Raw genomic sequence first — 16,054 nt, 5'->3', positions numbered from 1 at the left:
CGACATCTGGTGAAAATTTCTTGTCATTAGCACCTCTAGTAATATATTTACTGAGAAAAATGTTGATGTGTTCAATTCTTATTTTACCCGCTGTATATAGTGCCAAGTCACGACATATGTTKTCTCAGGGCACTGTACATAAGAAGAAACCAGCAGATTGTGTTGAATCACTTCATCACAGTCTCCCATCCTGAGTAAACAGTGGAGAGGAAAAACTCCCTGCTAATCAGGAAGAAACCTCCAGCAGAACCAGGCTAAGGGCAGGCGGCCRTCTGCCTCGACCGGCTCGTTGGAGGACAGGAAAGAGACACAGAGAAACACAGAAGAACTGGTCCAGGTGCACCTTCTTCTGGAAAAGAGRCAAAAAGAAAATAACATGTTAAATAGAACTAATTACAATAARCGTGTAGTGTTCCCAGGCCAATTAGGAGACTTAGTCTCTCCAGAGTGTTCTGGGTCTTCCTCTGAGTCTCCTCTTCCTGTCAGACATGCCTGAAGCACCTCCCTAGGGAGACGTCCAGGAGGCTTCCTTASCWGCTGAACCACCTCAACTGGCTCCTCTCCATGTGGAGGAGCAGCTCTCCTGAGTCTCTCCTAGATAAATGTGAGTCTCACTCTATCTCTAAGAGAGAGTCCAGCTACACTGCTGAGAAAAGTCCTTTCATTCACTCTTATGTGTGATCTTGTTCTTATGGTCACTACCCAAAGTTTGTTAACATGGGTGAGATTAGGAACGTGGACTGATTGGCAAACAGAGCACTTTGCCTTACAGCTCAGCTCCCTCTTCACCACCTTCTGAGCCATTTATTTTGCCAAACACCCTGTCACACTATTCCATTTTAGACAGTTTATACCAACTTATGAAAAGTTGTGGAACACTAAAGCTGTCTAAGCTGAAGATGGACTAAAAAATCTACTAGAAGGTTTTTGATTGATTGATTGATTGATTGATTGATTAGATTGATTGATTGATAATACTTTATTGATCCCAAGGGGAAATTACAGTTCAGTGTTTTTGACCTATACATGCATTAATGCTAACAATTAAATGAAACGTACAGCCAGTAAAATAGTCTAAACAAAATTTTCATAAGTCGGCATATGTTGTCTAAAACATTATAGTGTGACCAGAGTTGTAAAGTAACTTAGCACAAATACTTTTGCTTATTTGTACTTTAATTGAGTAGTTATTTTCAGCCTACTTTTTACTTTTACTCCTTACATTTTTACACATTTATCTGTACTTTCTACTCCTTATATTTTCAAAAAGGTAAGAAGTAGAAAGTCATTTCTCCTATTTTGTTTCAGCTTGTTATTGTTAAAAATGATATCCTAAAAAATTGTGCATCCAGGAAAGAGTGAATTTGATTGTAGTTGGATGAGAAGTATAAATGTATACCATTCTGATATTGTATTAATTTGTACACAATCCATCACAGCTGCACATTTTTAGAAAAAAAAAGTTTTTTTTGAGAGGTCACCTCCCAATAAATGTATTTTGGAAAATCTAAACGCTCAATACTTTTACTTTTAATACTTAAGTATATTTTATGTTAGAAATTTACTTTTGCTACTTAAGTGCAAAAAATCTGATACTTTAAGACTTTTACTCAAGTAATATTCTTAGAGGAGACTTTAACTTTTACCAAAGCAATTTTATGACAATAAAGTTGTACTTTTACTCATCACTTTGAGGTACTTTATACAACATTGTGAAAGGGCCTTAACAGGCCGTTAAAAAAACACACAAACACAGGCAAAAAGATTGTCACCCCTTTATTTTTCAGCAATTGGCATTAATGAACTCACTATAAATGAATTAGAGCAACAGTGTTCTGTGTAACAATGTATTTTACTACATTTAATGAGTTACTCAAGTTATTTTCTCTTTTAATACTGCTATTAATTTGTTTTTCCTTTTTTATCCTGAGGGACTGACAATGAAGCAAGCCACTGAGGAGAAAAAAATCATCTATAATCATGTTACATTATTATGAGCTTTTGAAAYATTACTTTGGTGAAACTGTGGCAACTCATTCAGAGTAAAAAAAACAAGTCTTTCCTTTAATTAAAACTTAATTAGAACTTAAGTTAAATATTTTTTTCTTTTGCTATAAAGAGAATAACTAAATTCCAACTCTCCAGTAATTTAAATCTTTTTTTCTAATGTTCAAACTAATTATGAGCTTTACTATTTTATACAGAGAGACTTATTTATTTTTCACAAAAGACATTCAAGGTTGTGTATGTTTCAGGGTTTAAATTAGTTTAAAGGGACCAAAGCTAATATTTCATCTTTATTTTTTTGTCCAAACAAGTGAAAATGTCAGGGTTTTTGTGAAAACGTCTCATGAACCAGGGGCAGCATTGGCGCTGTGATCAGAGCTGTGGCCCTGTAATCCTCAGACTGCAGATCCAAACCCAGGTTGTCAGGAAGGAATCTGGTGTTAAACAATCACCAAATCATCTGTGTGAGTTTACTCGCTGTGGTGAAACTTGCAGAAAGTAATGATTGGATATAAAATTGCAACTGACGTGTTTTGAAGTCGATTCAACATGAGCGCCACAACTAAGTAACCTTAAAAACAAAAATAGTTATAATTTAGTCAATTTTAAAATGAAAAATCCTTGTGTGGTAGTCACTGAGAGTCATTCCCATCACATATTATGAGCTTTAACTGATAATGTAAGAGTTTTGCTTCAAATGTTGCCAGTCGGAGGAAATTCCTTCTGTTAGCAAACTAGCGTATGAACCACTGAAGGGATTTGAAAGAAGCTTTCAGGAAATCCTCCCTGGATATTCACATCCCCTTAACCTCTGGAGCCAAACCAGTTCAAGATGGCTGCCACAGCCAACTAAGCTTACAACACACAACAATGGCAACAATTCAGCGTCTTTTACAAATCTGGAGTTGAAATTTGGTGCTTTCACAACATATCCTCCATCTGCTACTTGTTTCATAAGATCCTGCCTTAAAACCTAACTGTTAGAGTTAATCATGTTTGTCTGTTAGCAAAACATCTCATGAACCACTGGACATATTAAACTCTCATAAATTAATCACTGGATGAACATTTATAACTGATCAACATTTGGAGTGCATCTAATTTCAGCTGATTTGCACAACTAATCTTTAACCAATTCACTTTTTTAACTCAGTCAGTTGTACAGCAATGAGTCATCCTCAACGCTTATGCTAAAATTTACATTTTGTTGCAAGAGGTTCTGTTATATTCAATGTTAATTAAAACAATTTTTCTCAAAGGGTGGCTATGTCTCTTTAACGAGGACTTTATTTAAAACAGAGTAATTTGTGTTTTTATTTGAAGCTTTAAAAGGAGTTTGCCGCTCTCAATAAATTAAATTTAATTGTGACTATTGCAGACTCCTGATCTATTGCAACAACTTTATTTTGTTAACTTTTCCAGTTAGCTGGCAACAAAAACATGTTTTAATTTTTCATACAACATTCAGTCATCATTCAGATGAATCTGACTCTAATTACCAAAATGATTGTTTACTTTCCTACTTAATTTAAGGACTTAAAGCGCTTTTATTTCATTAGCTTTTGTTACATAATCCACAAAAGAGAGAAGGAAAAACACAGTTTGGRGGGAGGGAACAAGTGTGGAGAAAGCAGCCGCTGCGCACATTCAGATGTGACTCCGGTGGTCAGAGGGCGCATTTCTGCTCAGTCTCAATCCGACACCAGCTCCTTTTTTATTTTACTTTTTTTAAGTTTTCTATCTATGACCTGTGCTACAGGAGCTACTTCTGATCCAGGCTGAGGGCGATAAAAAAATAAAGAAGAGAGTAACTTTGGTGCCTAACTTTGGAGCGCAGAGCGCGGCTGCTGCTGTTGGACGCGTCTGTGCGCATCGGTGCGCGCTCCTCTCCAAACCGCCCAGGAGCGCACTCTGGAAGAGCCGAACATGAACGACTCGGACCTCGGCTGCAACGCGACGCACAACCTCACCGACCCGTCCTGCCAGGCGTCCCCGCGGCCGCCCCCCAGCCCCGTGGACATCACCACCTTCATGCACATCCTGCCCTCCATCTACGGCATCCTGTGCACGGTCGGGGTCATCGCCAACGCGCTGGTCATCTACGCGGTGGCGGCGTGCAAGAAGAAGATGGTGTCGGACATCTACGTGCTGAACCTGGCCATAGCCGACACGCTCTTCCTGCTGGTCATGCCCTTCAACATCCACCAGCTGGTCCGGGACCGCCAGTGGGTGTTCGGGAACTTCATGTGTAAGGCGGTGGTGGTGGTGGACGTCAGCAACCAGTTCACCACGGTGGGGATCGTCACGGTGCTGTGCATCGACCGGTGAGTGAGCAGGGACACCCCACAGCTCAGGGTTTAAACATTAAACCAAATTTCCACATGCAAACATGTTGATGTATGATAAGAAGCTCATTGGGGGCCACTATAGCAACCACACACCTGTGTCTCTCACTCCCTGACAGATTAAAAAGTAAGCCTCGAACTGTCCCTGTGCAAAAACTGGAAGTAGGAGCCTATAGAAATTCTTGAATCGTCAGCAGCAAAAACTTCATTCATGAGGTGTAAATAAGCATCTTATGATATATTTTACTAATTTGTTTAGATGACAATATCTCTCTATCACAAAGTCAGTCATGATAAGATTTGTGTACAATCAATATGATGTGATATCTTATGCCCATAACTGTAGCATACAAATGATGGCGATATGGATTTTCTTTTGCTTCAGTGGAATTGGATTAAATAATCATTTAATCCATATATCAATGTGAAATGATTCATCCTTGCACTTCTTATATGTGAGTTTATATATTTCTACAGGGTTTTTCGTGTGGAGATATTAATGCAAAAGATCCTTCAATTCAAGCTTAAAAAAAGCGTTTGGAGCTAAAATAAATAAAACCTGTGGAAGCTTCACTGAGCCTTTCCTGCTCTCTGAGGGCTCTTCTGAAAAACAAATGTGAAAACATTTTCAATGGAAAAAAAAAAAATACGTCCCGTAACATGAAACGCCACATTGCGTGAAAGAAGCCAAAAATGCAGATATTTTGATGTCTAATCTGTAAATGCACCCAAAAATGATTTTGTTTGTGAAACATTAGAACATTTCAGACGGTTGGGGTACGACATCATCTGTCAGTGGAACATTTCATAGAAAGAAATCTGTCAGAGTCATGGAACCTAAAAGGCGATAAAGCCTTTAAAATGTCACTTCATGTGAAGTTTATCTTCCTGCGACTCGTTTCAGTTTCGGATGTTTCTGTTGTCAAACATGTCTGAGCTGCAGAGCAAAGACAGCTGGTTTTCCTCATTGTTCCACATAAACACTGTTGTTTCAATGAGGAAGTTTATTTTGCACATTTAGTCTACGTTGCACAGAGTAATGCAACCAAAAAATCCATCCATTTTTCCATTTTCATTGCCTGCTTGTCCCTCCTGGGTTGCAGGGAGCCGGTCTCCATCTCCAGCTGTTTGTGTGAGAGAGGCAGGAGACACTGTGGACGTGTCTTCAGTCCATTACAGGGACACAAACAATACAACCACTCTCACCTTTAGGGACACTTCAGTTAACATGCAGGTTTTTGTTCTGCCCTCTAAGCCATTTGATTTGGCCCAGTTGCTCTGGTTATAGGCTGCAATCTCCTGTTGTCCTCTTTAGCAGGGGTTCTCAAACATTTTGGGTCTGAGGACCCCTAATTCCAGGGACCCCCTTATAAACCCCATGCTGTTTTAAAAGATAATTTACTGTCATTTCAACCCCTAAATGCCACGGGAATATATATTTTTATTTAGTTTATTATGTTTGTTTCATTAGTTCATTGCTCCCCTTGAATTTTTAAGAATAAAAACCAAATTAACAATTTAGTGACACTTTTTGAGGACCCCCAAGATACCTCTTTCATACCTCTGGGGGACCTGGGACCCCAGTTCGAGAACCTCTGCTCTATAGAATCACTGTCTTCACACACGGTGCTTGCTTTGTCTTTAAATTATATTCAGATTAAACATGAAATACAACTAATTACAGTAGACATTTTAGTTTAGATTAGATTTAAGCACACGTAGATTTGCACACTTTATTCGACCACAAATACTCATATTTTATGAACTTATAAAATGTCCCATGAGCCTTTGCTGCCTGAGGGTACGTCCAACTTTCTCCAAAGGGCGAGTGAAACAAACAAAATGTGGGCCACCACACTGGCTACTGTTAATCATAAAAAAATTAAAGGACTTTACTCAAAAAATATTTGCATTTCATGTAAATGCTCCATACCAGGGCTATTCAACTAAACTGCTCCGAGGGCCACAGTTAATGCAGAACAACGGCACAGGGGCCGAACATCCAGCAATTAAAATCATTTTGTAAATAAACCAAGTATTACAAAGATCTGTTACCTTTGAATGAGTTTATTTTGCTGCATTTAATCATGAATACAACATACAGAACCCTATGTAGTAAATGTAGTGATAGTGAAACAATATCAAAAACAAAAATAACACATTCTGCCTCCTATTTAACACAAATATTATTTTGACATATTTGACCTGCCAAATATTTTAACCAATTTTATTTTCACTTTCATAGTTTTATCTTCAGCTGCTTGTAGTTTTACCTGTCTTAGATATTCATAGAAACGGTTTTTACCAGCTTCTAGCTACGATTCTGACGTTTATGTAGACACTAAACATGTGTCTAGCTAAAAGAACTTAAATTAAAGTAGAAACCCGGGGTTTAGACTTAAGAAATGAATGAACCAATTGGCGGGCCACATTTTGGTCACTCGCGGGCCGGATGTGGCCCACGGGCCGCTATTGAATAGTCCTGCTCTATACAAGTTCAGGCCATTTACTATGTAAATGATAAATTATCTGAAACATGGGCTCCCAGACACAATTTGATGGTTTGCATTTGATCTGCAATGCTTGGCTAGATTTTCATTTTGGCCCTCTCAGGGAAAAAGTCTGTGCACCTTTGGTTTTGTGCTGTCTATACTGTTCAAGTTTAAACCAGGGGTACCTAAAATGAGGCCTGCTGGCCAAAATTGGCCCACCAAGCCATTTAATTTGGCCTACCAGTTGCACTGGTTACTAAGTTGTATTCTCCTATCGTCCTATGTAGAAACACTATTTCCAGTCAATCCATCCAAAGACCCATTGACTATACAGTATAAGGGGCTATAGTTCAGACAGTCCTGATGCATCTCAGTAATCCAGGTAAAAAATCAAAAAGAAAAAAGTTGTATAGGTCTTCTGGACGGGTTCTTCTTTAATGAAACGTTTCGTCTCTCCTCCAAGAGACTTCTTCAATCTGAGAGTTTCAGGCAAAATTCAAGTTTTTAAGCCCTGCCTCCATGTGACTGATACTCACATCACATGGCTATCGTTGACACCTAATTAACACTTATTGTTAACAGGGGGTGGAGTGATACTGGCAATAGCAGCACTGTAGGAGGGGGACAACTGAAAACGGAGGCCTCCACCTCTGTTTAATGATGGACAGTCTTTCTTCACAAAAATGGCTTCTTTTACTCCTCTCTCAAACCAACGTTCCTCCCTATCAAGAACGAGAACATCCTCATCTCTGAAAGAGTGACCGCTGGCCTGTAAATGAGTGAAAACTGCAGAGTTCTGGCCATTAGATGTAGCTCGTCTGTGTTGGGACATTCTTTTGAAAAGTGGCTGCTTTGTTTCCCCAATGTATAACTGGTCGCGGTCCTCCTGGCACTTAACAGCATATACAACATTGCTCTGTTTGTGCCGGGGCACCGGATCTTTGGGGTGAACCAGCCTTTGCCGTAATGTGTTTTGGGGCTTGAAAGCCACTGGGACATCATGTTTAGAAAATATACGTCTCAGTTTCTCCGAAACACCCTCAACATACGGAATAACCACTGGTTTGGGTCTGGGTTTGGGGTCTTCATTTTCACCTGAAGGTTGCATGGAATCCTGTCTGTGTTTCCTGTCTGCTTTCAGGAAAGCCCAGTCAGGATAACCACACTGCTCCAGGGCCTGTCGTGTGTGTGATTTCTCTTTCTGCCTGGCTCCTGGGTTTGTAGGGACACTGTCTGCTCTGTGGTACAGAGTCCTGATCACTCCTAACTTGTGTTCCAGTGGGTGGTGGGAGTCAAAACGCAAATATTGGTCTGTGTGGGTGGGCTTACGAAATACGCCAGTTTCCAACCGTCCTCCATCCGAAACCGAGAAATCGCAATCCAGGAACGCCAACCTGCCATTTTTTGACTGTAGTTCAGACAGTTTTCACTCATGGTGCTTCCTTTATCTTTGAATTATTAAGCCCCATGACCCCAGTACCGAGGGCAAACAGCATTTTCCATTTTCTATTTCATTCACAGACCTTAAATTAACAGAAGTTAAAATAATTTAATATTATAATAATAATAATAATAATAATAATAATAATAATAATAATAATAATAATACCCCTGGTACCGAGGAGCGTGGAGCTCGAGGTCAAACATGAAACGCAAACTACAAGAGATATTTAGATTGATTGATTGATTGATTCCAGACATGTCAAATCAATTGCATAACGCATGTCAAGGAGAACATTAGTATGAATCTGTATATCCATATACCTTAATACACACAAATATTGAACATTTAGAACCCCTTGTAAAATAAATTTTTTACAGTAAATGAAACTAGTTTAACTGAATGTACACACAAAAAAACTTGTAAAATGAATAATCATCCAAACCTGCTAGCAAAACACACAAACCAATGTGTGCACACTTATCTGTATATACCTATATTCATACACACATGAAACACATAAATAATGCATCCCAATGACATGTCTGAAAAGGCACACATGTAGGTTTGCACATTTTATAAGACAAATGCTCATATTTTGTCAATTTATGAAATGTTTGGGAAATTATTTGGGCATGCCTGGTTTAAGCCTATAGTCTGCTCTGGATGTAATATGTCACCTCTTTAAAGTCATACAAAAAAAAATCTTGTCATCTGTTGTTCCACCCAGAACCACACCATGTTCCCCACAGGAATGATCAGGGTGACATGTTTAAAATCTGAAAATGTTTGGGACAAATACATGTTTGAACTGCTAAGCATGTTCATTTCAGATGAGCAGCCAACAACGTACTGATGAACGCTGCTACCTGCTCAGAAAAAAAAACTGTCTCTGCAGGCTTGATTACATTCACCGCTGTGGACTTTTTCACTTTCATTTTAGTCACTAAGGAGGATCTGATTAATAAAAAGCCCACCTCTGTCATTTGGAGTCACTTTATTGGTTTCAAGCTCAGATCAAATGAGTCTTTGATACAACTACATCCAAACAAGCTGATGGTTTTACTAAAGGAGAAAATCAGCAGCATGAAAGTCGAGAATGTCCATCATCAACTGGAAAGACTGGACACATGAAAAGGGTTTTGATAGCTTTGCTTGGAATTTAGCGCAATTTGTCATCTAAATGAAAGCAAAACAGAAATTTGTTAGGTTTGTAGTTTACCACAAGCTAAAGACAAAGCTTTTTTTATCTGTGTTGAGAAGCACAGCGTGAAGTCACAGTTTTAAAGCATTTTTCCACTAATTAATTATATGAAATAAACTGGTGATGGTCTGTAAACTGTCCTTTTTTTTTAGCAGATTTGTTTTAATTTAGCAGTTCAGTTTGTATTCTGCGGATCCTGATCACAATGACCTTGTTGTCTTCAAGACAAGCAAATTTTTAAAAATCCAAAACGTATCTGAGTGCTGTGAAATATCTTTTCATGGGGTTTTTGTGGATAGAAACAGATTCCCTACTCCAGAGAGAAGAATGTTTACTTCATGTTAACTCTAACAAAGTTGTTGTTACATCTTAAAGAACACATCTAAATGTATTAGGCTGATAATTGTTGCTGCTGTTTCGTAAAGCAGAGGAGTCAGTTTTCCCTCAGAATAATATTATTATTCAATTTTGCTCAACTATTTCTCCACATTCAATTTGTTCATTAGAGTCACAGGAAGTTTTATTTGTGACGTCATCGTGATTCTTGAGGATGAGAAAAAAATGGAAACTTTGCTAAACGTCCTGGGAAAAATCACAATTATATTGATGTTAGAGCTCACTGAAGATATGCTATTTGTAGTGCTTAAAACATGTGTCAAACTCAAGGCCTGTGGGCCAAATTTGGCCCTTGTTAACATTTCATCTGTACACAAACGTGATATTTTATATGTAAAATATTTTGTTTCTTTTTTTGTCACAGTGCTAAGTGCTGTCTATTTTTGACAGAAGTCGACTTTAATTATGTATGTTCTTCTATTTTTTAAAGACAAATAAATTGATTTTTTTGTGAGTTTTCTTTTTTGTATCAATTTGCTGGATTGTGAGAAAGCGTATCTCTAATAAATTCAATTCAATTCAAAAATACTTTATTGATCCCAGAGGGAAATTGGGTAAATATTCAATTTTGGGTAAATTATTGGGTAAATAGTCAATGAAATAGTTGTGAGTAGAGTGTAAGGACTAAGAAATACATACAAATGTGTATTTCTACATTTAATAGTTTTTTGTATATTTTTTAAGTTATGTATGTTTTAAATGCTACACAAAATATACAGTAATTTGATAAGAAAAAAAACATTTCTTCTTAGATCAAGTTTGAATTTTGACCTCCTTGACTTAAAGGACTAGTTTCTTTTTTCAATGTGGTTCTATGAAATAGTCTTGAAAATCAATATCTTACCTGCAGTGGATAGCTGCTTGAACAGCCTCAGATCAGACTGGCAAGCTCACAGCTCAGAAAAGCAGTTCAAACAAATGCTCTTTTATGAACTTGTTTACATTGCTGTCAGTTTTGATTCCCAGTAATTCTATATCAAAAACAGTAGCAGCAGCTAGCTGTAGCACTTCTGGTGCAAACTTCCAGCAAGCATATTATATTAGCTTGAAAAATAACATTTAATATGAAATATCTGGAGTACATGGAGCATTTAGATAAACTACTGTGAACATTTTGAGACTAAAATTGTCTTAACAAGTAAGGAAATTTGTGTTTGGTAGATTATTTCTTTGTTGTAACAATGTTTACTGGCAACACATCTTATACCAGTGGAAAGCCTGTTAATTTCCCTTTTAAATAGTGCCAAATTTGTAAGGTACATGCATTTGTGGGATGAGCAGCAGAGCTGAGTGTGTGGGTTGCACTCATGAAAAATTTGCCAAATCTCTGCCAAACAGCTTATTCTGCTGTTGCTATTGACCCACAAATGTATTTCCTTTCTCTGCTAAGTATTGTTTGGTTGGCATTTGGACTAGCCCTTCATCCAGTGGTCCTCAAACTTTTCTGTCAACCCCCCTGCCCCATTTAGAGAAAGAAAAACAACCCCAACCCCATACACCCTACTGCATTAAAGGGGCAATATTATGTGTTTCTCAGGCATACATTTAAATACTATACCATAACAAAGTATCTATGTCACATTTAGCTGTTATTAAAATGATGTTTTTATGTTTAAATAGAAAATAAACTTATCTTCTCATCACTTCCTCTTCTAAACACCTTGAAATTGGTCTCTGTCTCTTTAAGAACCATCTTCCGCTTCTGACACGCCCATTTCAGTGTGGGGGTGGGTGGGGGGTGGTGCGCGCGCTGTGATGCAGTTTACTTGGCATCTGAAAATACATTTCCTCAAAGGTATTTTGAATCTGAAAAGAGCTTCACTGAGTGAGAAGAGCTCAGCAGACAGTTTAAGTTTCACTTTCAGTTTCACTCATTTGCTTTGTTACTGCCGAGAGCCTGCAGGAGTCATGGGCGGGGTGTGTGGGGTGGGGAGGTGTGCACCGTGATGAGGAACCTCGGCTTTAAGGCACAGTGTGAAGGATTTTGTCAAGTCTTTTAGCCGAAATTGAGATAATCACTAATGACAATAACAAAAAACATGTCTAATCATTGCAGACAAAGACCTTATTTTATTATTTTACCTTATAAAAAGCTGTTTATATCTCCATGGTTGCAGGTCGCCACTACAGGCAGCCGCCATCTTGTCTACGAAGGCTCATGAAGGACAAACTGCGGTGGCGGCATCAAAAACGGTTTTAGTTGTAATACTATAAATGTAATATTTGTTGTCTGTCATTGTAGCTGGGATAATTTTACTTATTAAAGCTCATAATCTTACCACTTGAAACATCACTAGACCTGAAGCTGCTGGTAGACATCGCGGTTGGAATTATCAAAGGTTTTTGACACCTGAGAGACACCGTAGCAACTCCTTTGCATTTGGAAGCGGGGGGTGGGGGTGGGGGGAGGACCAGGGAAGATGATTCAACCACTAGATGTCGCTGAAAACAACAAATCCTACACACTGTGCCTTTAAAGACACATCCCAGAGGAGTTTCTGGTCCCCAAAGGCGTTCCTGGTCCCCACCTGTCGTTTTGCTCCTCAGCATGGCTTCCTAAAAATGCTGCAGGATTTCTCAAACATGCATGAATGAGTCAAAGCAAGGCTTTGGGCATGTTTTTTTATGAGAGTATAACATTATAACATGATATAAAACTCAAAAAAGTTGATTTTAGATGATATTGTCACTTTAACTCATCCATTTGGCCCAAATTTAACTTTTCATTTTCCAAACTGAGGCCTTTTAAAAATATATTCCATGTCAATAAATTTATATTATAATAGATTACTTCAACTAAATGACAGTATGTTTTTAAATAACACTTTATTGCTCTGTTAGAATGAAAATGTGAACCTGATTTCTGTTTAAATGGAGCTAATTTCTAATTCAACTCTTTAGCCAAGCACTCTGTGATTTTATATTATTTATCTTAATTGGATTTTTCTCAAGTTTAACAATTTTTTTTCATCATTTGTGTGTAGGTTGCTATACATTTTTTAAAAGGTGTGTTTGTTCTTCTCAGGTACATAGCCATAGTGCACCCCAGCTCGGAGAAGAGGACGGTGCAGTGGACCATCCTCATCAACATGCTGGTGTGGCTGGGCAGCTTTCTCCTCACCGTGCCAGTCATGATGTACGCCAAGGTGGTTCACAGGCAGCAGCTGCAGGTCTGCATGATGCTCCTGGACGGGCCCGAGGACATGTACTGGTACACCCTCTACCAGTCCATCCTGGGCTTCATCATCCCCCTCTTCATCATCAGCACCTTCTACTCGCTCACGCTCTATCACGTCTTCCGCTCCATCCGCCGGGTGAAACGGAAGCAGTCGGTGTGGGCGAAGCGGGCCACCAAGATGGTGCTGATGGTCATCGCCCTTTTCCTCATCTGCTGGTCGCCATACCACGTCATCCAGGTGATCAACCTGAGCAACAACCGGCCCACCATCGCCTTCGTCTACGCCTACAACATCAGCATCTGCCTCAGCTACTCCCACAGCTGCATCAACCCGCTCATGCTGCTCATCTTCGCTCAGAATTACCGCGAGCGCCTGTGTCGGCAGAACGCGCTGACCAGCTCGCAGCACAGCATGCAGCACACGTCCAAGGCCAAGACGGAGGCTTCCAGCACGGCGAACGAGCCCAGCTCCCGCATTACGGTCGTCTAATGGGAGGGAGGGACTGCTCTTCGTAAATACGGCGCGTGTGTAAATGTTTTGGCTGCTTGAACCGTGTGTCGTTTGTGATGGTGCGTTCTCCAGCTTGTGCACGCAGGAGCCTCAGAAGAAAAAGAACCAAAAAAAATCAGGTTATGTGGTTCTACGAACAGTTCTAACACAGCATCATGTTGCCAATTCAACTTTGTTGAAAAGTTCTAAACAATTAATATCCTACCTGCTGCAGATGTCTCTTTAAACGACCTCAGATTAGAGAAATAAAATTTATTCCTGACTGATGGGGGTGGGGTGACAACAGGAGAGAGGTGTCCAACATAGAAGCAGTGTCTACTATTAGTGCTGGCAAATAACTATAATTAACCACAACAAACAACTATGTAAATAATCATACAATGGGCTATTCAAATCCGGCCCACAGCTGAGTTTAGTCCAACCCATCAATGATAAAAAAAGTATGATTTTTTTACTTTTTTATTCAATTTATTATGAATGTAGATAGTGAATCAATTTCAAATTTTACATTTATGACTCGGTACAACATAATAACCAAATTTAAAAGTTAAAAGATAATAACAATACTTGTAATTTTACATAACAGCCCTGATGTAAAGAACAATTGACAGTGATGTGTAGGGTTGTAAATAATTGTGAATGAGTGGTTAGGTGGGGGTGTTCCTCCAATGTGAGAGATGGCGGTTCGATTCCACCACTATTCACTCACATGTTGAAGTGTCCTTGGGCAAGACACTGAACCCCCACTGCTTCTGATGTGTGTCCCATCAGTGTATGAGTGTGATTTAAAGCACTGATTGGTCTCTGTAGATTGATTTATCTGTATTAGCTTTGTAGAGAGATGTAGTAGAGTGCTGATTGAATGTGTGAATGGGTAAATGAGGGCACAGATTGTTGTGTAAAGTGCTTTGAGTGTCCTGGTTGGATAGAAAGGCGATATATAAGTACAGTCCATTTACCATTATTTGTTTTGACTACTATGAAGCTTTTGAGGCTGGAGTTGTTTTAAGACGACAGCACATTGTTGTGGTCTGGTTCCTTCTCAGACTTACCCCTAATTTACACTACATGTGTTCCGGCTCTGCTCCTCTCCGGTCCGATTCCGCAGCAAATACGCACCCATTATAATCAATGAGAGTGTTTACATTGGCTCTGCATGGCGGCGGTGAGCGGACGGCGATCCGGCAAAATTAGATCCGATCCTATTTTTGCCGGACGCCGGAGCAGTGCCGGAGTCAATTTTTAAAGATTACGTCGCACCAACAGGAAAAGAAACAAGCACAACATCTGTATTTTCAAAATAAGACACTATTAGGTGGGATAATTTGTCGGAATAATGTTGAAATTGCAGCTATATTAATCTATATTTGGATACATTTCTTTTTTTTTATATGGATACATTTCTACACAAATGCTGTTAGAATGTGTCATTCTGTTTGGGAAGCAAATGGAAACATGTAGCATGAAGCATATGTGTACACATATACGATACAGGTGGATTTTATTTTGAAATCAGAAGTTTCAGAAAGACGACAGCAAGACAGTTTCAACATACAGTAGATATCAAAAGCCTTTATATCAATGTTTTCAGCTGTGTTTGGAGTTTTTCTTTCACAGAATTAATTATTTTTTGCTGTGACTTCCACATTTATCACTGAATTTATCGCACAATCTCCTTCCTTCACACTCTCTGTCGGACCGGAGCGGAGCGGACGCTGTGTAAATTGAGACACAAATGAACAGCTGCGACCTGCGCACTGCAGCGCAGCGGAGCGGAGACGCATGTAGTGTAAATCCAGGGTGAGCCGCAATCCAGTCAGAACAACTGAGATGAGAGAAAACCCAGAAGTCCCAAAGTCCGAGCCCAGTACAGTTTTTAATTCTGCTCCAAAGAGACAATATTGTAAATTGACATATTGGCCTAGTGTTTGGATAATTCAAGTTAATGGATTCACTTCATCCATTTTTCTTCAAAAAGTCATCTATAACAGGTAAGATGTCAATTCTTCACTTTTCCACAGGAGCCTTTTAATATGATCACTAAACAATGGAATACATTATTTTGTGTAGTTTTATGTGCAGTTTGATGGTGGGTTTTCTTCAGGTTCAAACAGGATCTGCTGGAAGTAATGTAATACTGAGCTTCATGGATCTGTGGTTTGTAAGCAGTGCTCTGAATATTGGATAAAGTCCTGATCCAAAACAGATACGAGTACTTCAGTTCTGATCTAATAGTAGCTGCAGATGCCAATCAATAATGATTTTTTTACATATCAGATTTACTTGGATGTAAGAAAGCAGGGCTTTGAGGAAAATATGTTGGGAACCAGAAACTTAAGGAGTTTGGGTAAATGCTTAAAGCAGGGTGTGAGGGTCAATAATAGAACTCTAAACCCCTTTTAAGTCTCATTATTTTCAGAAGTTTGTCTAACATTCATGTCAACATCCTTTGGGGTTTGCCAGTGTTGAGCTGAAAAAAA

At 39.0% G+C, this 16,054-nt stretch overlaps 1 protein-coding gene across 1 annotated transcript; it reads left to right on the top strand.

The window, feature by feature from the left end:
- The first annotated feature begins 3,735 nt into the window (after nucleotides 1–3,735).
- mchr2b (melanin concentrating hormone receptor 2b) lies at nucleotides 3,736–14,461 on the top strand. The gene is made up of 2 exons (XM_014006030.1): nucleotides 3,736–4,331; nucleotides 12,911–14,461. Exons 1-2 carry the CDS (start codon nucleotides 3,934–3,936, stop codon nucleotides 13,551–13,553), a joined length of 1,041 nt encoding a protein of 346 aa, XP_013861484.1. The 5' UTR covers nucleotides 3,736–3,933; the 3' UTR covers nucleotides 13,554–14,461.
- The last annotated feature ends 1,593 nt before the right edge of the window (nucleotides 14,462–16,054 follow it).

This window comes from Austrofundulus limnaeus, unplaced genomic scaffold (assembly GCF_001266775.1).
Source record: "Austrofundulus limnaeus strain Quisiro unplaced genomic scaffold, Austrofundulus_limnaeus-1.0 Scaffold34, whole genome shotgun sequence".
Taxonomy (NCBI): domain Eukaryota; kingdom Metazoa; phylum Chordata; class Actinopteri; order Cyprinodontiformes; family Rivulidae; genus Austrofundulus; species Austrofundulus limnaeus.
This window is presented reverse-complemented; position numbering and strand designations above follow the sequence as displayed.